The 27,297-nt window shown below is 34.4% G+C and overlaps 1 protein-coding gene across 1 annotated transcript in view; it reads right to left on the bottom strand.

The window, feature by feature from the left end:
- Window positions 1-4,429, bottom strand: part of LOC107072954 (uncharacterized) — a 17,338-nt gene extending 12,909 nt beyond the window's left edge. The window contains exons 1-6 of the mRNA XM_015333295.2: window positions 4,046-4,429; window positions 2,260-3,344; window positions 1,942-2,162; window positions 1,818-1,866; window positions 1,478-1,720; window positions 1-1,246 (exon numbers count right to left, since the gene is read on the bottom strand). The exon at window positions 1-1,246 is cut by the window's left edge and continues 12,909 nt beyond it. Of these exons, the coding sequence (XP_015188781.1) occupies window positions 842-1,246; window positions 1,478-1,720; window positions 1,818-1,866; window positions 1,942-2,162; window positions 2,260-2,340 (999 nt within the window). The 5' untranslated portion in view covers window positions 2,341-3,344; window positions 4,046-4,429 and the 3' untranslated portion in view covers window positions 1-841. The remainder of the gene's footprint in view (window positions 1,247-1,477; window positions 1,721-1,817; window positions 1,867-1,941; window positions 2,163-2,259; window positions 3,345-4,045) is intronic.
- Window positions 4,430-27,297: the final 22,868 nt, after the last annotated feature.

Raw genomic sequence — 27,297 nt, 5'->3', positions numbered from 1 at the left:
GAGAGCAAAATTCAAATTAAATGATAGCTCCCAGCGGTAGAAGAAAGCGAACACAAAGAAACCTGTTCATAGCATAACAACCATCGTAGATTGCACGTAATCGTTCACTTATTCCTAATATAACGGCGACCTTATATACGTCACGTGTACATACATATGTTCATTGATGATGGGCAACGGTACAAGACTTGCGTTGCCCATTTCTCTCTCTCTCTCCCTCTCTCTCTCTCTCTCTCTCTCTCTCTATCTCTATCTCTCTCTCTCTCTTCCTTTCGTTCTTTTAATACAAATTTCAATGAATCTTAATTAAATTAATCCATTTCTATAGACACTTATACTTAATTATCGTTAATCGCATATTTAAATGTCTCTTACAATTGCAATTATTTAACTATTACACAATATATCTATATATATATGTATTTTTATAAATATTGTATATCAGAAATGTTTCATTAAGTAATTCTAAAGTACAATTATCATACATTGACAAAATTGAAATGGACAAAACAATTTTGATAATAAGAACGAAGGAAATGCGAATAATAAATAGAACAAAAGAAATATAATATATATATATATAAAAAAACTTAAATAATGTTTAACCTTTGGTAACAAAATTAGCGGATCCAGCGAAATAATATTATTCAATTAAATTTGATCCTATAAAATATTTTACAATGTATAAAAGTGAACACCTTTTTAAAGTGGTACTCGCTTTGTCCATGGAGCGAAAACAAAAAAAAAAAAAACAAAAAATAAATAAACGAATAAATAAAACGAATAAAAAATCATAAAACGAATTATAGTTTTGTTCCGGAGAAAAAAAAATGATTAGTCTTTAAGTTCTTTTGATAATTGCGGTAGGTTTGGGAATACTACTTTGAATATGAGCGTATTTAGGATTTTTCGCTGGTCTGCCATCGCTAAGGGGTGACTTTTTTAAACCCGTCACAGATAAACTAGAACGAGATCTATTATTTGCAATTATTGGAGTTTTAGTCGAGACTGTAGATGTTGTTACATTGAGCGACGTTGATGACGAACTTTTCCTTTTCGAAAGATTTTGACTTAATGTCATTGTACTATTCAATCTCGATGATGTTGGTGTGGTGTTTTGAAAATTAATAAACGATCTTCGTTTTTTTAATAGTTGTTGATCCGGTCTTAATAAAGAACGTCCAGCTGGAATATGTCCTATTGATGATAATCGTCTAATTGGTCTCAACGATTTCTCTATTGGTGGCTGTAATGAAAATTAATATTTTTTTTATTGTAATTATTAATCATAAATTTGTTTTCTGCCACGTATGTGTATCATACCACCTGTTTGATACACGCGTTCACATATTTATCTTTTAATGCATTCAAACGAATCGTATTAATATGAAAATATCTTGAAAATAAATTCATATTTCAATGTTAATCGATTAATTATAAGTTATTGTATATTATATCATATAAATTTTCATTCTACCTGTTTACATTCCTTGTTTACAGTTTTGATCTCGTCGATCTGTGAAATAAATTCAACGGCAGATTTGCGTAAAGCATCCAATTTCAAACGTACAGAACTCGGTATATTTTCACCCTCGAATAAGAAATCTGCAGAAATTTCTTTAAATATTTCATTAGTATTATCTGTATTCTTTTCGTCATCTTGTACAAAGGTGCCAGATCTGCCTTTATTTATTAAATTAAATTTCGACGGCGATGTAGTCTAATTGAAATCATTTTTCAAAATACAAACAAACGTTATCGCGACAATTTCATTTCAAATTCTATATAAATCAAATAAATTTGTTATATAATTTTACCTTTTTATCCGTAGGAGATAATTTATTCGACAAATTGTCTGTACATTCGCTAACAAATGTATAAAATAAATATTAAGTATAAAGTAAATGTAAAATAATGAATTAAAATAAAATATTGATAAACCTGATGATTCCATTTCCATTAACAGTAACTCGTTGAACAAAGGGTGCATCTGGAGTATTAATAATAATATCATTGTTTGGTGTTTTATTACAAATGATACTGATACTTGGAACATATGGTTCGGGTATAATCGTACTAAGAGTATCTTGTACAAGTTGAATTATAGTTTCCGATGATAATGGTATTCCCGAAGATAATTTCGAAATATCTGTATCTTCTGTCTAAAATCACGATTAAATTTGATCTCATTCGATAAATATTTTATTAATGATGATGACGACGATGATAATTATGATGATGATGATCGTTTTACATTACCTTCTCAATCGTTGTCTTTCTAGGTGTCGTATAACGCATTAATAATTGACTAAACTCCAATGCAAAATTCGCAGCATCCATATTGTCTTTTGTATTCCTTACACGTTTAACCGACTCGACAGTAAACACTAAAATAGGTGACTGTTCGCGAACTAAATTTTCTTTGCCTATCTTGTTTACAATATTGCTAACATTTGACTTTTAAATGGAACGAAAACAATCGGCTATTGACTACATTGAAAAACATGTTTACATCGATAGAACGAGAAGTGAAACAAGTTTATAAATAGATTTTATTTTCATATACTACAAAATAATTCAATATGTGTCTACTATGTATCCATGTATATATGCAAATATTACACGCTTTTAAAACCAGTTCATTATGGCGGTATCTTTGAAAAGTGTATCGTCAATATGAAATGAATAATCATATCTAACAATCATAATACAATCAAATAATAATAAGAAATGAAAAAAAGGTAAGAGATTTATATTGACATATCGATTTTAATGATGAAATTAAACGAAAACGAGATAGAAGTCGAATAATTAATGAATGTAATTAAATCGAATGAATCTTTAAGAGTTTTGAATTAATAAATGAAACATCACACGATGTAATTACTTGAACTCTTACTCGAGATCGTTGAACGCGAAAGTCCTTGGATATAAAAATAAGATAAAATTTTTCAATAGGTCAACGGGTATGTGAACGTAGAAAGTAAATCTCACAAATAAATTTATTCTCCTTGTGTTAGTATAATTTAATAAAATGAAATAAAGAACAAGTGTGTGTGTGTGTGTGTGTGTGTGTGTGTGAGAGAGAGAGAGAGAGGATAATAGTGAAGTTTGATATAAATTACGGTTTCTCTCTTAGAGTCTCTTCTTCTTTTTCTTTTTATTCTTTTTCTTCATGGCGGTCGTGTGACAGGAGACAAAACGGTTTGCCTTCTCGCACGGTTTCAAGATCTACCAATGATATCTTAACTAAACGAAATGCCACCCAAGGTGTTAGCCCGCGACGAAGATGGCACAAACTCGATAAGCTGCACGTACCTTTTCCAACGCGTTAACTCCTGCTACTGTGAGAAAGAGACACACACAACTAAAATATTATATTTAATGTTTACGATGATACACACACACATACACACACCATTCTATTGACTTTATTCATATTTTTATTTTTTTATTTTTTTATTTTCGCGAAAACTCTCTTCTTTCATATTTTTTCAATATAATCCAATAAAATTGTATTACTCGTTTTGTTTTTTTTATTTACTTTAGCGTGTGTTGCATTAATGTAGCTTCTATTAATTCAATTTTGATACATTTTATAAATGGAAAAAAAGAATTGAATCTCGTAACGTTTTGATATTTTACAGTCTAACAATTACAACTGGTATATTATATTTTCTTGTAAAATGTTAAGAGAATTTTAATTCGACCAATGTGTGAAATTTGCTACATATTCCATTTAATAACGCGAGAAAATATTCTATATAAACGAATAATAATTATTTGAAAGTTTGTAACGAGCGAAGTAGGATAGGGGTTAAATAAATCAATCTATCGAAAGGATAGAATTATCGACAATAGTTTCATCTATTATACCGAAGACAAGAGAAATACAAACACACACACACACACACACACACACACACATATGGTGAATACTATTCGTATAGCATGATAATTTATCGATATTGGGATATGAACGGTGTTGAACCGGTACGATGTAATAATCGTTTCGACGTTGCAAACCCCTGTCGACACCTCCTACCTCTTCCTCCCACCTCCACCCCCTTGCTCGTAATTTCTACAGATTTATATGTCTCTACTATGGTTGTACACAGAAGCAATTATCCGTGGCGACACGGTGTAACGATCGCGGTTGAGACGTTCGTTTGCTGCTCGTATTACATTGAAACTCCCTCTTCCCATTTTACGATCTACCTCCTATGCTGTTCCTAATTACTTCGTTTCACGATACGTTCATAGAATATAAGCGAAATTTCCTTAGCGACCTGTCAGACTCTCATGTTCAAAGAGAAAACAGAACAGGACGATGATTAGAAACTACTTTAGAACGATTAGTTTACCCCAAGGGGGAAATATCGATTACGTATAATGTATATATGTATACTAATCTATATGTAATATATCTAGTACTGTATTATTTGTCTTGTGACTATTTACATAGATAGGTTCATTAGCAAATGTTATGGACAATTAATATAATTTATTGGTATTAATATTTGGATAGAATATTAATTACATGTTTTAATAGAAAATATTGTTATATTAATAGAAATTATTTTTGTCTAATGTTGACTGTAGAAGACATTAGTATTATTAGTATAATTTATTATTATGAATATTTAGATACAATGTTAATTATATTTTTTAATAGAAAATAAATATTGTTTTTACTAGAAATGATTTTGGTCTAAAGTTAAACTTAGATGAAAATTTGTTTGATCAATATTGGATTAAGTTTGATTTCCTTTTTTCGACCCTTAATATCTTACGAACTTTTTTCATTTATAATAAAAAGATTTTACAAAGAAGAGAAAAGATCCGTTGAAAAAGGATTCTTGCACGAATTGGACGATAACTTCCGGGTTCAAAGGCGTGCTCGAAACATCGACCAACTCCGCCTGTAATCACGATTCGATTTCACCTCGTTTTACGAACTTATCTTTCCCCCACTACAACTGTTTTACTCTGTACGAAATAGGTGAACCAGTACAGGTAAAATAATACGATTCACCTTAAACGCTAAGAAATTTACTTTTACATTTTCACTTGAGAAATGATCATCGAAACACGAAACAAATCGTACGATTATGATGAAATGAATCAAATTATTTTTTATAATTTTCTATTAACCATATTCGTGAAGTTGTCAGTGTTTTCTATCTGGTTAATGATTCTAAAATTTCATCTATTATTTAATCGATCAGTGCTATCAGATTTCACTAAAGTTACACCATAATTCATAATTGGTCAATTTTCCAAATTTCAATTTAATATTTGGCAGATATATTTTTGAATATAATAATATATACCACCCCTTAAAGAGTAAAACAAAATTTATCACAAGTAGCTTTAACCCTTTTTTTTTTTAAATAAAAATAAAGATATATAATATATCCAAAGAGATATTATCAAAAGTGCAAAATCATTTCGATCGTGTAGAATTCGCGATTTAAGCAACCTTTCGTTGGCTACCAACGAAAGAGAGAAACAGAGAGAAAAAAATAAAAAGGAATGAAAAGGACGAAAAGGACAACGAAGAAAAAGGAGTTTAATCCGAGAAAGGAGACGATACTTTGAAAGTGGAAGGGAGTAAGTAAGGAAGGAAGGAAGAAAGGAGAAGAATAAGAAGAATAAGAAGAAGACCATGCACAGCTGCAAACTCTGACGTCGTGCTCGTGCCGCGCGACGAACCACGATCGTGTGCTTACCCGTGATTGTTCGAGCTAAAGCCAACTCAACTCAACTCAACTCAACTCGACTCAACTCAACTCAACTTAACTCAAGTGAAGCCAAGCCAAGTGAAGCCAAGCCAAGTGAAGCCAAGCAAAGCCAAGCCAAGTTATGCCAAGCCGACCGAAAGACGACGAACAAAAAGATACAGAACCTGGGATGACCAGAAAGAGAAAGAGAAAGAAAAGGAATTGAAAGTACCTGTGAGTGAAAAAGAGAGATAAACCCGTGAGCGGTGCAATTGCAACCGTTGGCTGTGTTCATGCGTTTGCCTTCTTACTGCCCCATCTCTGTCTTTTTCTTAACAGCCTTGAAAAAGAAACGAGAAGATTTAAAAGGAAGGAATATGAGAGAGAAAGAAGGAGAAAAGAAGAAAATATACCCCCCTAAACTCGAACTATACACGTTTTTACGTAAGTATTGTATTTATATGTGTACATACATACGCATTTGAATTTTTTCTCTTCAATTGAAAAAGTTTACAACCACAAATAGTGTATGGGTATCTCCCAAGAACCATCAAAGAGTATTATTTAAGCGAGGAAAATTCGAACGATCGTTGTTAGTTGGGTGTTATAAAGTAATCGTAGAGAATAATCTCAACGTTACGAAATAAATTGTTGCGTGTAAGAAGGAGGTTAAACGTTTATATATTGCTTGAATGCGTTACTTGCATCTGGAGGGAATGAGAGAGAGAGAGAGAGAGAGAGAGAGAGATAGGGAGGAGGGGAATATTGAAAGAAGGGTAGAAAATGGAGCGAGGTCGGACAAAGAAAGACGGAGGTAGATGAAGATGAAGAAGTAGAAGAAGGAACGAAGAGAAAAGAAGAGAAGAGAAGAGAAGAGAAGCTTCGGGTTATAAAGCAGAAACAATGAACGAAGTTATACTCGTGACAGGGAGCTTCGTAAGAACACACGTATGCATATACTCGTGATGTATGCTCTCAGTTCAGAAGCTTCGCAACGAGATGAAGTCTGATTGCACTCCCGCGCACTCTGCATGCCCATTACAACTACTGTTAAGCGGCAGCTGTGTTCTGTCCAGCGACTCTTGCCACACGGTCTTTTACCTTCCGTGAGAGGTTGAGAATACGAGAATGAGAGAGAGAGAGAGAGAGAGAGAAAAGAAAAGAAATAAAAAGAAAGAGTGAAAGAAAGAGAGTAGTAGTACCAAGCCGCACGTACTCGGATGCACGGCAGATAGAGAAGATATTTAAGAAGATTTATGAGCTCCTGGTAAGACCTCGAGGGCACATACGGACACGTTGGTGTCGTCGTACAAAGAGAAAGGGATAAGAAGGTAAAGTGGTAAAGAGTAGTTTGGGGAAGGAGGGTAGAGGGTGGAGGGGTCAAATAGAAGATATACCAAGGAAATACGATGGAAATTGGAAAGCTAGTTGTGACTTTGAAGAACGATTTCTCCACCCTTCTTCCTTCTTTCCTTTTCTCATCCAAAAGGGATTTCTTTTTCATCTCGAATCGAATATCTATCTAATTTACTCTCTGAGAAATGAGAACTAGATCGAATTCCCATTGTTTAGAAATATATATCATTGTTCAATCATATATACATATATTAAGAACAATTCGATTGCTCGATAAGTTTAATAAAAAACAAATAAAAATAAAAAATAAATGGAGTATAATTAATTTTTCTACAAGAAAAAGAAAAAGAAGAGAATAAGGGATGTTATCTTCTCTACTTGACAATAATTTTGCTCTCGTGTGTGTGAGAATGGTATCTCTCCTGTTCACGACAGTGAGCCGTGCACCTAGCTCGAAGAGACCGACCGAGTGAATCACGAGTCCGGCCACCTGCCGGAGCGTGACCTCTTAATGTGCATGCCGAGAAGACGAGTTCCTCCCCTTCTCTTCTTCCCTTCACCATTCCCCACCCCTTCCTATCTCTTTTTCTTATACACACCCGCAAGATCGTATGCGCGTTCTCCTCTTGCTTTATCTAGAAGTGAAAGAGAAAGATAATGGAGAGAAAAAAGGAGAGTACCACTAAAGCCGTCCATCCGTCCGTCCGTCCGTCCGTCCGTCCCTTTTCCCTTTTATTTTTCTTATTTTCAACTCTTCGTTTCTCGCGTTCTCCTCCCCACTTCACCCCTCTTTATCTCAAGTCCAAATGTAATAGCTCTGACGGAGTTCCACTAGAGAACTCGCATGGGTACGTCATTCTCCTAACGTTCTCCAACTCGAAACTAACATAAGTGAACGAGAGAGAGAGAGAGATATGTGAAAGATGAAAGAATGAGAAAGTGATGGGAAGGAAGGTGAGGTGAAGGTGAGGAAGAGAGGGTTATAGCGGCCGAACGGAGCCTGGGAAAATGACTGGATAATCGACGTAGCTACGTTGCCCTCCTCCTCGTCGTCCTCCTCCCTCCTCTTCTCGAACGCATCCCGCGCGCGATGCTCGAACGCGAGCGAGGTCAAAGGTCCCAGCCGTAAACCCACCGATGTTATTACAGGTGTATGGATCTCGGCGTATTACGTGTAAGACTTGTGTAGGTACCAAAGCAAGCAGGTATCTTAGCCATGTCGAATTATAATGGCCAGTTGGAGAAGAAAAGTTGTCCCATTTATTCTTATTTTATTTTGTAGTATTTTTATTTTGTCTTCTTTTTCTGCTTGTTTTTATTTTTTAATATCTGTCTCTTCTCTTCTCTTTCTTTCTTAATCGAATAATGATTTTAATAATATGATTACGCGTGTGTATATGCGTACACGTAAAAATATTCGATTCGAGGAGATTACTGGCAGAATTGGAAATAATTTTCTTATTAAATTTTTTTTATCAAATATTTTATGTATACGTGCTTATATATTTTGTTTGTTTGTGTATGTATGTTTCTATATGAATGTAAATTTTAATAGGATGGTGTTTTAAAATGAATTATAATCATGGTGATTAATGTTAGTCGATTCACGAGAAGAATCGTAATTTTCGATTTAAATAAATCTCTAAAAATAACCACTTATTCGTATTCGTTTACAGTGCAATCGTTAATTATTGTGAAATTTAATAAACAAGAAGAAGAAAAAGAAGAAGAGGAGGAAGAAGAAGATAAGTAGAAAACAAAAACAAAAAATAGAAAGGATTTATTTTCGGTTAAACGATGAGGTCTGGTAATCTTTTATCCTTGGTCATGATCAAGAATACACAGGACTAACGAGTCTGAGCACTGACTAGAGTAGTGAAAAGTTATCGCGAACAGTAGAGAAGAGGATGGATCATCGAATGGATCATCGATCTTTGTCGATCGCGACAGGAACGAGACTCTGACTCGATCGAATTTACAATCCTTCTTCTTGCTATTACCTTTTTCTTTTTTTTATTATTATTATTCCTTGGTAATTAATAGAAAATATTCAAGAATTCTTAAACGTATATAAAACTTCTCGTGATCGTAAATAATAAGAAGCCTGTTCTAAGTTAATTTTGTATTTTTTGTAACGCGAACAATTTCACCTAAAATCGCGATGAATATTTATAAAACTCGTATCCATAGATATATTCAATTTTTTTCTTTTTTCTTTTTTTTTTTTTTTTTTTTATTGTCAGAATCAGGTCTCCATTCGTCATCGATCGAATCGAAATTTTCGAAGGCGATCACGTTCTCAAGCAAAAGGAGACGTGTTGTCGGCGTAATCGTTTGTCCTTCTCTTCGGTTGATTAATGGGGAACACGCAATCGACGATCTTTCTCTACGCGCCTACCATACGCTTTTTTTTGTTCTTTTCTTTCTACCATGTGACTTTTCGAAGCTACCAATTCAACGAAAGAGAGTTTCTTTCTTTCGAACCATAACACATTCTTCGACAACTTGTCGTGGACCGTTCTTTTTCAATCGTTTCGACGAATAACACGATCATTCGCAATATAAACGCGATTCTCGGATTTTATTCGACTCATGGTTCAATCTTTTATTGATTATTTTTATTACGTTGCATATAACAATTCCGTTTGATGCCAGCCTTTAAATTCCGTTAATTTTTGCCAATAAAACATATTACTATTTACAGAAGCACCTTTTCTTTTTGTATTCACAATTACACATTTTTTTAATATTATTGTACGTATTCGTATAAAATATTTTATTAAAATTGAATACAATATTTAACCAAATTACTTTTGATTCATCGAATACGTGAAATATGTAAAAAAAAAAGAAGCATTGAAACAAAAATTCTTCTAACTCGTACTTAATTAATTTAAAACAAAAATTCATACCTCGATTTAACAAAATAATTATATATTAATTTAATTAATAAAAATATTAGATAATTGAAACGATAAGAGAATATATTAAATTTAAAATATATATGTTGAAACTTCATTAATTCCTTTTTCCAAAATGATTTCATTAACGATACGATAATTATCTCTAGTCTCGGTCGTTATCGATCGTAAACATAATGAAATTAAATTCAACTGAAACCTTTGGACTCCCATATCTATATAATAATTACTCGAAGGAAAAGCTTTCACGGGTTATTCAAAAGAGGTTCGAATAAGAACGTAGAACGAAGGGCAAAGCACATGAAATGGTTCTAACGAGACCTCGTAAAATCAAAGATTCAACGACTCTAAAAAGAGCTCAACGAGTTACGTCTCGAAAAGGATCGGGGATGCAAAGCATCGAACAACGATCGTATTCTCGAACGTAAAAGGTATTCTCCGATGGAAAAAGAAACTAAGAAGACGACGACGACGACGACGAAGAAGAAGAAGACAACGACGGACCAAGGCAACACGAACAAAATGAAAAAGACGAAGAACGAAGAAGAAGAAGAAGAAGAAGAAGAAGAAGAAGAAGAGGAGTGAGAGAAGAACTAAGGAAAAAGAATGAAAAAGAAATAAATAAATAAATAAATAAATGAATAAATAAAAAGAAAAAGAAAGGAAAAGAGTAACAAGAAGGGCAAGGAAGATTTACGTAACGGCTCGTGTATGCCGCCGCGCATGACTAAAATGTATGCGAGAGTCCTTCTCGGTGGTGAGTGTGTGTGTGTGTGGCTTGGTGCAGCCGCAGTTTTGGGCACCTGCTCCGAGGCCGTGACCCTCTCCTACCGAGGAAAGAAAGGGATGAACACAGATAGAGAGGGGGAAAGAATCAGAAGAAAAAACGGTGCACTGTGTATGCATGTAAGTACGATACGTATGTACTTGCATATATGCATGTGAGAGAGAAAGAGAATAAAACAAAAAGGAAAAGAAAGAAGAATAAAAATAATAATAATAAGAAGAAGAAGAAGAAGAGAAGAGATGAAGGAGACAGGCCGAAGAAAAGGAACGTTGCCGGCGTTGGGGTCTCGCTGATTGACGAGCACCGGAGTCACTGAGATGCTGCCCAGGAGACGGAGTAATAAAGCACGTGCGCGCATAAACGCGAGAGAACGATCTCGCCAGGTCTCGAACACCTGCCAGCTGCGCACCGAAATCGAGCCATGGCTCGACTGTCCTCAGGGGGGCCATCTTCTTCTCTCTTTCTACCTCTTCTTTGATGTACCACCAGACGGTATACACACCAATCCCTTTTACCATCTCTGTCCTCCCATCCTCCTCTCACCCTTTTGTTTCATCCAAGGATATGTACTCGCAAATGTTCTTCTTTTGTAAACTCTCTCAACGTTCAATGCATTGATCGAATTTTATCCATGTTTTTATATATTCTTATTTTTTATTCTTATTAGAAAATATGGGATGATGGAAGATAGGTATGATTATTTTAATGGGAATAATATTTGATCGAGTGGTATTGTAGTTGGAATAATTCGAATTTTCTTTTTTTAATTGTAAAATTATAAATGTAAAGTAATATACATATATATATATATTTATATATACATTTATTATATATTTGTGATAGTTATTACGGAAGATGACAGTTTGTAATATTTGAAATCTTTTCTCGAATACATGCATAAATAATAGGTTTCTTTACGATCGATGTAAAAGATACAATCGAGATCATTAAGGGAAGCAAAGGGAATATACTTTTAAAGACGTCCGATCCTTACGATATATTTGCCGATAAGTGATTTTCACGATCGTCGAGGGCTCATTAAGATACTAACCGTGGGCCGTACGGAATAGCAAGCATAACGAATGCAGCGATGCGATTATCTGCCGAAATATGACGCTAATGAATTCAACTGGCTTGGGCGTTGTATACAGGAATAAAATCAATGAGAGGAGTTTTGCCGGAACGTAATCGATGTGGGTTTGAGTTCCTTCCGCAAGAAAGAACTCGAACCTTACGAATGTGTACCTTTTAATGAGGTACGATTAAACCTCGCATGAGTTATAAATATATCTGAACGATAATAATACTCGGAATATTATCTATTATTTTTATTTTATTTTCTATCATACCATACGACTATTGACAATCATAAAATTTGCAAGAGAAAATAATAAATGAAAAATCAAACCTAGTCACACGTCTATAATGTACAACATGTATTACAGGTGTTTTCAAACGAAAGAAATAAAGAGACCAATAAGAGAGAGAAAGAGGCACGCGTAACATGATCCATAAAGCTTGTGCAGTATCCATGTGAAAGTAGTTCTCCATTCCCTTTCCCTTACCCTCCCCCTCATCACCATCCCTTCTCAATCTTATATACAACCTTTGGCAATCATAGCAACGAACTCTGTAAGACGTGCGAATGGATGCCAGTTAATTAGAATTAATGCGCTTGCCTGTCATCTTGGATATCGCTTTCTCGCTCACCTTCTTGTCATGGTACGTTAAGAAAAGTTTCTTTTCGATCCGGTGTTAACGATCCCTCTCTTCACTTTGATCAAAGAAAAGTATGATGATACTTTTTAAATGATCTCATCTTTTTGCCATTCCACTTTTCTATATACATATATGTACATGTATTATTTTACATTTTCTATTAAAATTTTCTCAAATTAAAGATACAAGAATTTATGAGAGACATCCAATTTTATTTTACTCATTTAGTTATCCGATATCCTACATATTCTTTTTCGGTATCGAAAGATTCAACTTTGTTGATGAATTTAACATAGTTGGAACTCGTTTTGGGATACAACGATATAAACTCTGTACGACATGTATAATTACGTTTTAAGTATCTCGCTTAAAATGGGTTTGTCGATCATTCGCTCTCCTTCAAAATCGATATTCGTTTATACGATGCAATTATATGCATGTATAAAGTTTGTACTCGTAAATTTATTATAGGAAAATTTGTTCAGATGTTGCGTTTGTTCTTAATAAAATATAATATAAAATTTAATGAATTTTTCTTTAAAATATAATATTACAATTTGAATAAATCACAAAATTTTGTATTCGAAATTCTCGTTTGATACAAACTCACGTTCTCGAAGAATGAACCGTTTTTTCATCGTAATGGCCTCGAAATGTTTTTCAACATCGGTGCTGTGCGGTGAGGCGCGTCTTGTCGCTCGTTTCGGGACCATCATTTGTAAGTACAGGGCAATTTGACTTTTTCTTACACGGCTCTTGTATAAGAGTAGCCGACTGACGATAATAATTCGCAGAGAAAAGAAAAGGCTCGGCCTGATTCGGTCTTGCCGAATAACTTTGGATACCGAGTGAACACGAACATATTATAACCGTTTGTGGATCGAGTCGTTGTTCGACAGAAAAGGCGACATCAATTTGCTTTTTAGCATGAAATTTGTCATTTATTTACGATAACATTCGATTTTTCCTTTTTCCAATTTTTCTTTTTTTCATATTTTTTTTCATTAATAACGTTTACATCTTCTAAAATTCACGAGTATACGATTTTTAGTAGAAATTTTTATGACGAGAAGGATGTGACCAAGGTAAGAATTATTTTTAGATTCGCGCGAGAGTTGATTCATGTTTATACCTCTTTCTCGAACAGGTTCCACCCCCCCCCCCGCCTCCTACCTCTCTTCCTCCCTCCCTTCCAATCGAATTTTTCGACAAACAAATAAAAATGTCGTTGTGGGATAAAGTGGCAAAGGTTAAGAAGACACCGAAACAACTAAATAAACGATCCACTGTCATCTCGTACTCGCTTCCATCTCGATGATTTACAAAGAGAGAAAGCTACTTACATATGCGTACCCGTATAATCCCGGTCTCGTACCATGAGGAATCCTGTTTCCGTAATGTAACATCCACATTATATAGTCAACGGCTACATTGCAATTCACATTCGACTTTGAATTTGAATATCCTACACGTTACGTTACGTTCGTTCGTTCATTCGTTCCATACGAACGAATAACTCGTGAAATTCTTCGAGTGTGACTCCTAACTGTAAACGTTTTAACATTATACTACTACTAACTCATAGAAACTTCGAACTAATTAAGTTACCAAGTGAATTTCAAATAGAGTTTTGAACATAGTGGCTCGCCTTACCTAAGAGTTCGAATGGTTGCCATCACTTCAGGGAGAAATTCGAGTGAACTATCATCCTTTTCGATTATCCTATTAAACTGTATAATATACGGGATTTTCATGTAAATGTAATAATCAAATTTGTAAGTATCAAATATCTATGAAAAATTATTAATATTTTTGTTTTCATTTATGAAAAAAAACATTTGTCAAAAACTTATTGAGATTTTGTTATTGCTTGCAAATAATAAAAAAGAAAAAAAAATGTTAAGAAAAGTGTAAATCGGAGAACTAATAAGGACAAAAGTATGTTTCGCGAAAGTGTGGGCTTAACTGAGTAATTTTGAGATACCGATCGACGTGGAAATCATCGTCTTTGCCGATGCCGAGAATGTCAGCATCGCGTCGGACATCTGCCAGAGTTCCAATTGCCGTGTCGCACCAAAAATGCCAGCTCGTAACACCGTGGCATGAGGGATTCAACAAGAAAACCACCGTCTTACGCTTTATTGCTTCCACCCGGTACACCCTTTTTGCTTTTTTATCGGTCAGACGTGCTATCGTCGGTCGACGTTCGTCGTTTTGAAATCTTTTCGAGAGCTCCTCCGTTTTATTCGAGTTCAACCAAGACGTTCGACTTCCGCCTTTTGCAGTACCAAAAACTTCTTTCTTATATTTTTTGCATTTCATGGTATTTAAGAATCTCTTCCTGACTTTATACTAATTGGAAATAAAATCTTATAGATGGTTACAATTTTTATCTCTCATTTTTATATACAGATAATTCTTCTACAACACGGTAGATAAGTTTCTAGAAAATATTTTTTATGAGATCCAAAAAGTTCATTATACCTTTACGTCATTATTTTAAAGTAACTTAGTTTTTAAATATGTTAAGTAATTATTATGGTAACCAGTGCTGTAGAAATACAGATGTTAGCAATGTTTTTATCGTTTTAGAGTGAAACCGTGTTATAGGATTTCATATTGCAGCAGGGTTACCCGCACATATATAACAGAATAGAAGAAAATAGAAATATAGAACATAAGAAAAAATAAAATTTACGAATGTATGAGTTATATACCGATTCTATATAATATTTTAATCCTAATTCTATTTCTACAATTTCATCTGATAATAAACCGAACTTTAACACAACGGATAATTTACGATGGTAGTAGCGATTTGACGAGACGCAGATGTCCGAAGATGCAGGAGTGGAACGATAAAAATAGGATTAAAATAAGAAATATGGTATCGTCCTTGGCTAGGACGAGATATCCGTTTGCAACGTAGCCAGTAGAAAAAAAGGGAGCCAATTTTCTGTTGAAAAAGGAAAAAAAGGGGAGGGAAAAGGGGATGTGTTGGAGGAGGGAAAGGACCACACCATCGAATTCGGTGTGTTCCTTATCCAATTTCAACGATTCACGTATAGATCGAGAATGAGATCTCTTCAGAAGTCACCGCTGTAGCAAGGACTTCTCAAGATCCTTCGATTTCGATGGATCTCATTCGGCCCCCTAGGCGTCGTGCTTCCGGTTCGCGCCGGATAATGATAGGTTTTTCGATTCGGAAAGCTTACTGTAGAATAAACCAGAAGAAGAAGAAGATGAAGAAAAAGAAGAAGAAGAAGAAGAGGAAGACGAACGAACCTCTCTTTTCTTCGGACGTTCATTATGCCACTATTTCACCAAGAAAGAATTTGACTTGACCAGGAGCACTGTAGGTCGTGGGCAAATCGTGTACCTTTAGAATGAGACACACACCTGCCGTTTCCAATTCATGCAGACTTTAAAACTTTCTTTTGACATATTCAATAAGTGAATATGAGCTGTATTGATATTCCATAAAGAGTTAACATGTGCTTTTTCTTTTTTCTCTATTACAATATTTATAGATTAGTAAAATTAATATTCATAATTAAATCAAATTTCTTTCTATTTAATTTTAACAATAAGATCTAATTTAAAGTAATGGTATTTTTGTGACATATTACTAGAAATGAATATTAAGCAAATTGAATTTCGTAGAAGAATAAGAAGAAGAAGAAGAATGTGGTATGAATGGTTGTTTAGAAATAAAAAAAAGGAATAAAATAAATTCAACGAGCCTTCGTAGAAGCAGAATTTTACTGTCCAAAACTTACGGAGTCGTTTTCTTCGAGAATTTCTCTCTTGTTTTGCGAAGGCGTAGACGTGAATAAGAGGAAGATAGAAAACGAGTGAAAAGGCAGACGTGTATAGCAAAAGAAAGAGAGAGAGAGAAAAGAGAAGGGTCGAGACTCGTGCGTCGGTCGATGATTTACACGCGCCCTCGTAACGAATCTATTAATTATTTATGGGGAGTCGCGAAATTTATTTGCGGTACGCCGCGGGGATTCGACGGCCTATGGCCTTAGGGATCCACCTCGAAAATCTGCCTCAAACATAATGGCGTTCCTTCGCACGCGTGCTTGTCTCTCTCTCTTTTTCTCTCTTTCTTTCACTCACTTACTTTAAAAACTCTTCCTCTTTATCTCCCGTTCAAGCACGGCTAATCCTCATTCTTCCAATCCTTTTAAAGTAAATCCCATATTTTCTTTTTTTTTTTCAACTTTTATTGAACAACCATAAAAAGAAATAATTCTATTATGTTTATTAATACAAATTTTAAAATATATATATGATATCATGAAATATCGATATTGGAGAATTTCAAGATTCATATGTATATGTTTAAAATATATATATATATATATAAGAATATACACACAAATATTTATTGCTAAAAACAACGTTATTGGTATGTTTCGATATTAATCATGTGATATATTATAATATTAAATGAAATATTAAGTATAAAATTGAATTTTGTCAAACATCTGTCAGGTGTGGAACAATTCTTCACGCCATGATTATTATTAAAAAATCAGAAAGAAGTATGATGAATTTTGCTAATGTAAGATGGTCAAGACAACAAGTTGCATAAAAGAACGACGGCTAAAGGTTCTTTACTTTTCATTAATAGTTTTTAGCGAACCGAATCTGAAGGTTTCCTTTGTTTCTTCGAGAAAGGCGAGACATATGGCGCGAGTCACGCATTCCTTGGCGAGTCATTCTCAAAACTGGATGTTACCCTCGTTACCAGAAGATACCGCGACACACCCTTTTGCTCCACCTTTTCTCTCTCTCTCTCTCTCTCTCTTTCTCACTCTTTCTCTTTCTTTCATTCCTTTTTTAGCCTATCTTCTATTTATCTTTAGTTTCACTTTAGCTTTTTGTAAAATCACTCCATAGATAGATAGAAAGATAGGCAAAAAAATATATTCTTTTCTTCGAAAATAAATTCGTCACGGTTACCAGACGGTTGTTAATTATTATTGCTACTATCGACGTTGCGAAAGGCGTGTTCCTTTCCTCCTTTTGATGTTCTATATCCACGTTAACGTAGTCTTTTTCCTTTTACTTTTTTTCTGTTTTTTTTTTTTTTTTTTTTCCATTTGCAAAGACTTAATGAGACTTCTAATCTTCTGCGAGCAAGCCGAACGAAAAGTTGACACCAAGGGTGCCGCACCAAAGTGCCAGTTAAAAGGATTCGAGTAGGCGTCAGTGCAGAGCAATTAGTCTTTTCAACTTTTCCCTTATACACCCTCTTATGCCACCGTAATTATGCTTTTCCCGTATTTGCTTTACCACCCGTGATTTTTTCTTTTTTTTTCCATTCCTGTTTTTTTTTTTCTTCTTTTTTTTCGTTTTCTTCCTTTCTTTGCTTGTATTTTTTCTCCTTTGCGGTATAATAATATTTCATGTTCTTGTGAAAATAATTTTTCTCTAATATTATATTTGGATATAATTAATTTTCCTACCTACATAGAGAAGTATTTCTATAACATTATTGTGAAATTAAAACTAATCAATATTTTTTTTGTAATATATTATATTTTGGAATTCTCTTACACGAAAATGTATTTTCGAATTATCAAACATTGCATTAAAAACAAATATTAATTATTTCAAATGGATTATAGAATCGTGTACGAATATTCGTGTAACTTATTTTACATAAATAAATGATAGACATTTATCAATTTTGTCGATACGAAAAAGATGTTTGTAACTTGTGTAAATAAAAAAGAATTGAATGATTCTTATTCGTTTCCTTTGTTAATACGATAAAAGTATTTTCGAAATGGTCTCAAGTGAAAAAGTATTGTAACGTTTTGATGTTCCGTTGTGTGAGCAACACAAAATATTCGAGGTTCACTTGGCAAAGATTTTGGTGTGCGAATTAGACCAAAGTCCTTTCTTCAAACGTTCGCTCTAATTCGGTACGAGGATAGTGTGCAATAAGAAGCTCAGCGGGTAACCATTCAAGAATTTCTCTTGGAAAAAGAAACGGGTTCGGGAATGAGTTCTAGCGAGAGAGAGGAAGATTATATCTGGGCCTCTTGCAGCTTGTTCAACGGCATTAAAAGCCCTACGACTGCGGACTGGAAATGACAATGCTTACCTGTCACAATATGTACGAATGCTATAACTAAATATTTTGGAAGTTTTAAACATTCACTTTTCGAAATGGATGCAACATTAACGATTTACAATAAAATCTAATGAGAATAATATTAAACAAAATGTACGAGTTATAATTTTCTCTTATTTAATTTCAATAGAGAATGAAACAAATGAAAAAAAAAAAAAAAGAAACGAATAGAATAAACGTCGAAACTTTAATACGAATTTAATACAAATAATACAAGAATAAAACTCTAAATCGAATTTCAAACGATTACCCATTTAAATCGTCCCCGCAGAATTGTTAGATTGGAGAACGGTAATAGTAAAATTTCATTGGAATTACATTTGCGTGGTTTCTACCATAGCCCGAAGGAAACCGCAAACAGATCATCGATCTCTTATGGTGAAATCGACTTTTGGATACACACACTACTAACGTATACAAAGAAGAATGAGAGGACTCTTAAAACAACACCGACGATAAAATGGAATTGCAAATCAAATAAAAGCCCGAGCCTAATCTTCCACCTCGAAATCATGCTCCCGCAATCTCGTTTTTAATCAAGTCCGATCGCGCGTCGTTCCGGACGAAATTCCTCTCTCTCTCTCTCTCTCTCTCTCTCTCTCTTCTCTCTTTCTCTCTCATTCTTTCTCTGTTATACATCGAACAGAGTGGATGATTCGGCCGCGTGCGTACGCGGCCCTCCATTGTACTCCAAATTGGCTTTTTGTGGCGAGTTAATATAACATCGAAGACGTTTGCAATTTTTTAGTCGACGGGTGGGAAGATTTTAAAAAAGGAAAACAAAAAAATTGCAACAACAGACATATTTAAGTTCGAGTACGAACTTAAGCTAACCGAGTTCAAAGATTGATCGATAAACGAACACGATAATAATAATACGATTATATTTATAAGATCAAAATTGAACAAACCATTAAACGATACCTGTGATGAAGATCTTGAATAAACGCGAAGAAACGTCGTACACTACTTTGTATAGTAACGAAATATTTTACTTTTAAAAGCAAACGACTGACCAACACACATATTCTAAGTATCCTCGAACAGAATATAATCGCGAAACATTAGAAAATATTCACAAGATGTTATTTCTTACGAGGACTTAAGCTTTCCACATTATCGAAGAAAAATTCAAGTGAGATTATACTCGGGTGAATATATTTTTTCTTTCCCTTTTCTTTAAAAATCGTCTCTCCTTTTTATCTCTTCATCTGAAAAAAAAAAAGAAAAGGAACCGAAAAAGTAAGCCCGTCTTCTTCATCATCTTCTTCTTCTTCTTCTTCTTCATCTTCATCTTCTTACTTTTCTCGAAACGTCCTGTATGACATGACGGTGGTGCTTGTTATTACGGTATTACGAATATCGAATGTCCTTTTTGGTAGAGCATGCCGTGCAGAGCTACATAATACATGCCGAAACGATAAAGAGAGAAGAAGAAGAAGAAGAAATAAAAAGGAAGACTGAAAATAAGGAATAGGAGAAAAAGAGATAGAGTGAAGAGTGATGGAAGAAAAAGCCTAGTTCTAGTATACAATGGCGACGAGCGCAGCCTGCCTCTGCAGTTCCGCCCACTTCCGGACCCTTCGATGTATTCTAGAAAAACGATGTCTAACTACCCTTAACGCGGCTTTAGCATCAACAGCACCGACAGCTACGTTAAACCCTAGAAAGAAGAAGCACCACGTTTCTTCTTGCATTTATTCTCTTTTTTTTTTCCTTTTCTTTCTTTCTCTCACTATGTTCCCTTTTCTGTGTTTCGTTTTCATTCATTCATTCCTTATTCACTTTTTTTTTTCATCTTTTTTTCTTTCTTTTCTATGAAATGTACATCGTGGTGGATGCTACGAACAATGAACTTAAATATTACTTTTACCTCAAAAAATTTATGATCTAATAAACATGATAACGTAGGTATTCAATTTAACGTTTTAATATGATATCGAGCATCATGACCAACATACGTTCGTTTCTTTTGTATAATTTAAAATGAATTATATAAGACGTAGGTTTAAATATATATATATATATGTCTTACAATAATTCCATATGTATCTACCCCAAAAAGTTATAATATAAATCTCTCAAACAAGACAATCTGGCAAATGATATAGAAGGATGTAATAAGATAGTTAAATTACAAGAAGAGTTCCTCGTTAGAGATTCGTTCCTTCGAATTTATTTCGTTCCGGAATATATACGTAAGGACCACTCTCACCTTCGTAGAAAGAATAAAGATTCTCTCTTTCTCTTCGTGAATACACCTACGCACTATCACAAGTTTCTTTATCTTTCTTTCTCTTTCTCTCACTCTCACGTGTTAGAGAGAAATTTTGTTCAACCCTCGCAGGACACGCTTCGTGGAGAATAAACGCGAACACGGATACTCTTGGTGGGCCTTTATTACGATTATATTCGAAGTATCACGTATATAGAATATACCAGGCACACCCCGTAACACCCACTTCCCTCTCCTTCAAACTCGGTTACGGGATACCATAGGCCGTAAGAAGTTAAACGGACGCGTTACTTTTCTCAAAAGGACACTCGACACTATTGCGAGTGTACGCATGAAAACATATGTGTATACCTTGAAGAATACGAAGAAACAACACCCACTGTTACTTCTTCTACTACTACTACTAATAATAATAACATTAAAAACAATACTATTACTACTACCAGTAAATATTAATACTAATACAACCTTACGTGATCGTGTGTGTCACACTATAGGGAAACTTATGTTCAACGATAAGTGAGTGAAAACGAGCTATATTATGACCCCGATCATTGTAACATATTTACGTTTCGATTTTCACGAGACAATTCGAGATCGAATTCGATATTTCTCAAATCGAGTTTACGAGAAATCTGACTATGAATTTCACGATTTAATCTGCATACAACGGAGAGAAAACTGTAAGAAAACGGCTCATATATTAGGTACATATTCTTTTTTTTCTTTTTTTGTAAAATACAACCTGAAATAAGAGAAAGAACCGGATATCTTTAAGAAAAAGAGAAAGAGAAAAAACATCGAATTACATTAAATTTTGACGTTAAATCGTATGGTCGTTTTCAAAAAAAAAAAGAAAAAAAAGAATACTTTTCAAATTCATTCGACGATTTAATTAGAGAATTATTTTTATTATTTTTTTTTTTTTTTACAGAGTATCTAAAAAACTGGAACCATTGACTCGACATCTTTTTAAATGTCCACAAGATCGTTTCCACTTTTCTCCCTTTGCAAGTGCTTAGCTTCGATAAGCGAAAATACAAAGAGAAGAGGAAAGAAGATAAGAAAATTGCAACTTCATTGGCCTTGCGCGTCAACCTTTTTACTTCGACTCACTTGACCCTTTCTCTTTCTCTTCGGATAGCAGCGATTTCATTTTATTGCAAACGATTCACACTGTAAAAGAGCGTTCGTTCGTTCGTTCGTTCGTTCGAAACGGATACGATTTTACGACGAATACGGGTTACGTAGGTGTGGAAACCAATCGGGAGGGAAGGAGGAAAGAATCGTTCGAAATCGTGTTAGCGATTGTGTTACGAGTTGCGTTCTGAACGTGATTTTAATCGAACGTAAATGACCCCTGCAGCGATAATTTCAGCTTATCTCCCTCGTGTTTCTCGTTAGAAGATGAAAATCAAATTCATTTAGTTAGTTAACCATGCAGATTATTATTTTTTTTTAAACTAACATGTTAGTTAGGGTCTTAAAATAAAGTAAAAAGAAAATACAAAGAAGAAGAAGTAGAAGGAAAAAAGAAAGAAGAAGACAAAGAATGAGAGAGAGAGAGAGAGAGAGAGAGAGAGAGAGAAATGGCAGGTGTTCAAAGCCACAAGTGTCGTTCGAAAATTTCTAACGAAGTCTACACTACCACCACAACCACCACCGCCAGCACCAGTTCTCGAGTGATCTGGACAACGTCAGTTAAGAAAGAAAGTGAAAGGAAAGAAAAAAAAAAAAAAAAGGAAAGAAATAAGGCGAAGAAAGAAACGTTCCGGCGAAAAATATCCAACTGGACGCGATGGCGTTACTGGCCAACTTCTGGACCACAAGTGGGGTGTAGTACGTAACTGGAGACCAAGCAAATGTGATCTGACGTCAAACAGGAACTGAAAAAAGGCGGAGTAAGTCTCCTCTTGTTACCCGACGCCATTGATTTATCTAACGGAAGTCGATTAGGTTCAATCTAACAGTTCGTTACAGAACGAATTCAAAAGGAACGAATACTGTATCAACGTTTATAGTTATTTCCAAATGTGTACTAATATACATTAGATTATTTCCTATATATTATATTGAAGAAAAAAAAAATAATAATAATAACATTAAAAAAAAAAAATTGTACAATTCTGGCATCGATGCACATTTGCAAAACTTTGAAAGAACATTCGAACGATCGAAACTAATTGAAAGCAGCGCACCGGAAAAATTCTAATCCGTATCAGTCCTTTTTTTACGAAGGATTTGCGCAGGATCAAAAGAATTAACCCATGGCCAACCAGAGGGATGATCCTAAATAAACAAACGATCTCTGGCCACACGACCTTTATCCCTACCACCGTATTCAAGAAAATAGTTTCATCCGCAGACGGAATTTGGTTCTTCTTTTTTTTTTTTTCTCGTCAATAGAATTTGACGATGGTACAGTGAGACTAGAAACATAGACAGCAGAAGAAACGGCTGCACAAGGCACAATTCTTGCCAAACAGAATCTTTATAACAATGAAGTTAAGCATTGGAGGTAAAGGCAACTGCTTCAGGTCCCGACCATTTCCTTAGTTGCCATGGATACAAGAGTGAAATAAGAAAAAGAAGAAAAAGAAAAAGGAGGAACGAATTCGTAGAAGAAGGTTCTTTGAAGAAAAGTGGTATATGGTTTTAAAACCGCCCTCGATTTACCTTCACCCGTCCACCATCTTTTTTCTCCTACACACCCTTCTCCCATGAACATATGAATGCCTTTTCAACGTTCACAAGCTGCGTTATGTCACCGAAGGTTTTACCAAACCTTTTGCTTTTTCCAAGTGACGAAAATGGAGCAACCAACGGTATACGACACGACACTGATTATTTCAATGATCGATCGAAAATACCTCACGGTAAAGATCTATATAACGTGACACGAAAACTTTTTCTTTCCAATTTGCAAGCTTCGTGACGATGCAAAAATTTATACTCTTCTACGTACGATTCTAAGAACAAATTCTTTGTTACATTGAGAATTCTATCGAACTGAACGGATGTTCTTCTTTTTTTTTTTTTTTTTTTTTTTTTTTGCTTTGCTTTTCCATTCATATCGAGTTTATTTATGGACATAATCGAAATCGAAACGGCACGTACGATGTTATACAAGAATATCTTTTTTTATTTCTTATCTTTTTCTTTCCCCCTTCCCTCACTCTAACCCCCTTACCATATGACGATGAAAATAATTTTTATATTTCGTTAGAATCCTGCATAAGGATTTTACTATTAGAAATCTGCAGGAAGTGGAAGAGCCAAGCCGGATGAGGCAAATGCCCTTTTCTTCCACCATTTTAAGATCTTCCATTCAGGTGTAATGGTCAGTTAAAGACTATCCAAACATCGAAACTCGCCCACACATATCCGCGCACCGGTTTCCTTTTCTCGACGAAAATTTTTCTTTGTATAATATATATCTTTTCGTAGATTCCTAACCAATGTTGAAACTTTCTTTCGTATCCGTAGATTTTATCTATCGCGAGATCCTTTGTGCTACGTTTGCATAGAAAATAAGAAAAATAGAAGAGAATATTCTTTTGGTATAAGAAACATCGCAAACGTATGAACTAACAATAAAAAAAAAAAAAAAAAAAAATTTGTATCAAATTTCAACGTAACCAATTATTATTATAATTATTAGTGTATTATCATTTAACTAAACAAACTAACAATATACAAAGGTGTGCTTAACAAAGTTATGATTTTTCAAAGAAGACCACACCATTACTACCACACTTAGGGACCACCCTCCAGAAAGACTAAATAGTGGAATCATCTTGAGTATATTTATTCACGTGATCTTCGAACAACAAACGCAAAAATCCTTAAATCCTAAATCAACCTGCCGGCAGACGAAACCGAAGGCCGTCTGCAAACATACGGCGGCAGTCTCTGTCGAAGTACCACCATGGTTCCTGGCTCGAATCTGTCAAAAGTCAAATATTGGCTATCCAAATAAGATGTTCTTAGTGGTCTCTTCGAATCGTTGCAACTAAATGGAGCGATTCCTGATGTTCTACGAACTTGCTGACACTCTTTTTTGAGATAATTTATCTTGCTACTCGATTTCTACACAAATATATATCTATATTCTCAAATATAATTCCTAATATCTAATATAGTTCCTACTAATCATAATATAATAATATATAATAACAAAATAACTAAATAACTAATAAAATAAGAACAATAATAATAAGATATAATTATTATAATAAATAATTAAGTAAATAATAAAATACATTAATTTTATTTTCTATCTTAGAATTTATTTTGTTTCTATTGTCTTCAGAACAATAATTTCCACGAAATTTAGTTAACAAATCAACGCAGAAGCACCTGTTTACAGAAAGGAAGAAGAAGGAAGAAAAGCACTCGACTCGTCTCTCCCTTTTTTTGTTTTTTGTTTTTTTTTTGTTTCACGAACGAAGTTGTAAAAGTGCTTTTCGCGAGGCAAGTCAAGACGAGACGAGGTACCACCGGTAGGCTTTTAACTCCGTCGACTCCTTATCTCAAAACGAAACGACTCACCTTCTTCCTTTCTCTCGTCCTTCTTTGCAGTAGTCACGAGAAGAAAGAGAAAAACAACTGAGAAAAAAAGAAGAAGAGGAGGAAGAAATGGAAAGGACGTAAGGAAAGACAATGACCGGTGTTCAAACACGTCTGAAGTAGTCAGGATTTGGATAAAGAACGAGAGATGACATTTTGATTATATATATTGTCCAAAATTATTTATAATTTTATTAATTAATCTATAATTTATTTTAGAAATATTTGTTAACTTAATTACATTTTTAATCTATATATATTTTACAGTAATTCATTCGTAACTAGCGATTTATGTAGAACAGAACTCTGTCTAGTAACAAATTGTAAAAATGTAGATAAAATTACCAGATGTATATTGACACTGAATAAAATTGAAACAATCCTTTTAAGTACAGATGTACACTCCCTTTCTTGTGTTCCAACGAAATAATATCCATTTGTGAGAGGGGATAGAAAATATCAAAATTTTACTTAGGTGGGAAATTCTTTTTCCCATCCTTTACCCTTTTTCCATTTTCAAGTAGGATAAATATTTAAACACGAAAATGGAGGAGGTTACGGGAGAACGCGGATGCGGCGAACCCTTTCATTTGTAAGAACAACCTCGAAATTAGTTTGAACGAGGTAAACGACATTCGGTAGGAAAAACGTTCAACAAAAAGCCGGTTGGTTTTTGAGCTTCCGGTAAAAGTGTTTCCCTTTTTCTCTCTCTCTCTCTCTCTTTCTCTCTCTATCTATCTCTATCTTTCTCTCTTTAGAAAGAAAAGTCAAACACAGGTGTGCCAACGAAACGCATAAAGAGTGGACTTTTTCAAAAGTCAAAAAGAAATGATTAAAAAAAAAAAAAAAGGAAAAAATATGAAAGGAAGTTTCGTCTCGAGTAGTAACCAACGAGACAACTTCACGTATTTATAACACGTTTACGAGCGACTTTTAAGTATCTTCTTCTGTCATTCCACCTTCCACACCTCCTCACCTTTTCTCTCTCTCTCTCTCTTTCTCTCTTTTTCTACCCCTTCTCTTCATACGTTCAAATCGATATACGGTCCCAACGTTATCACCGACTAACGAGACGATTTTAAGACCATCCTGACGCGCTTCTGCCCATTAACCGAGGCAGCTGGCGACGAACGACGCTTAGGCACGATATATGAAAAAGAAAATAAAAATATGAGAATAACAAAAAAAAAAAAAAAAAGAAGAAAAAGATAGAGATTCCTTTCACGAGGACCTTTATTCAAAATACTTTTAAAGGTACTCTCATCCCTCCCTCTGTCTCTCTCTTTGTCTCTCTGAAAAGGATCGGTGAGAGTATTCGAATTTCAATAGAAAAATTTCCCTTTCTCTTTTTCAATCTATACTAAATAAAAAAAAAAAAAAAAAAAAAAAAATAAATAAAAAAAAAATAAAAATCATGAATATATGTATATATTCATATATATCGTTCGAAATGGGAACACCACCACCACCACCACCACCACTAGGTAAGATTGTTCCATGGTAAGAAATTTTTACGGAGAGAAATAGAAGGGAGTTTAAAAAAAAAAAAAAAAAGAAGGAAAAAAACAAGTGAAGAAGAAACATAGAATAAAAAAGTAAAAGAAAAATTGACGAGAGAGAGGAACGTCTGGCCTTCTCTAATCGCTCAATCGCTAAAAAATTCACAAAAAGTAGAGACACGTTCTCTCTTCATCTTTCTTTCTTCCTTTCTCGAAGTAGAAAGGAAAGATTAGAGGATGGGGATTGGGAGGGGGTGGGGGTGGGAGAGGGGTTAGAAGAAGGATAGAATAATGTTGAGAAACAAACTGAGACGAAAGAGTTCGCTGCTGGCATGG

Source organism: Polistes dominula, unplaced genomic scaffold (assembly GCF_049000335.1).
Source record: "Polistes dominula isolate Pdom_NZ unplaced genomic scaffold, Pdom_raw_medaka contig_18, whole genome shotgun sequence".
NCBI lineage: Eukaryota > Metazoa > Arthropoda > Insecta > Hymenoptera > Vespidae > Polistes > Polistes dominula.
The sequence above is the reverse complement of the archived record's forward strand: the minus strand, read 5'-3'. Positions and strand labels throughout refer to the sequence as shown.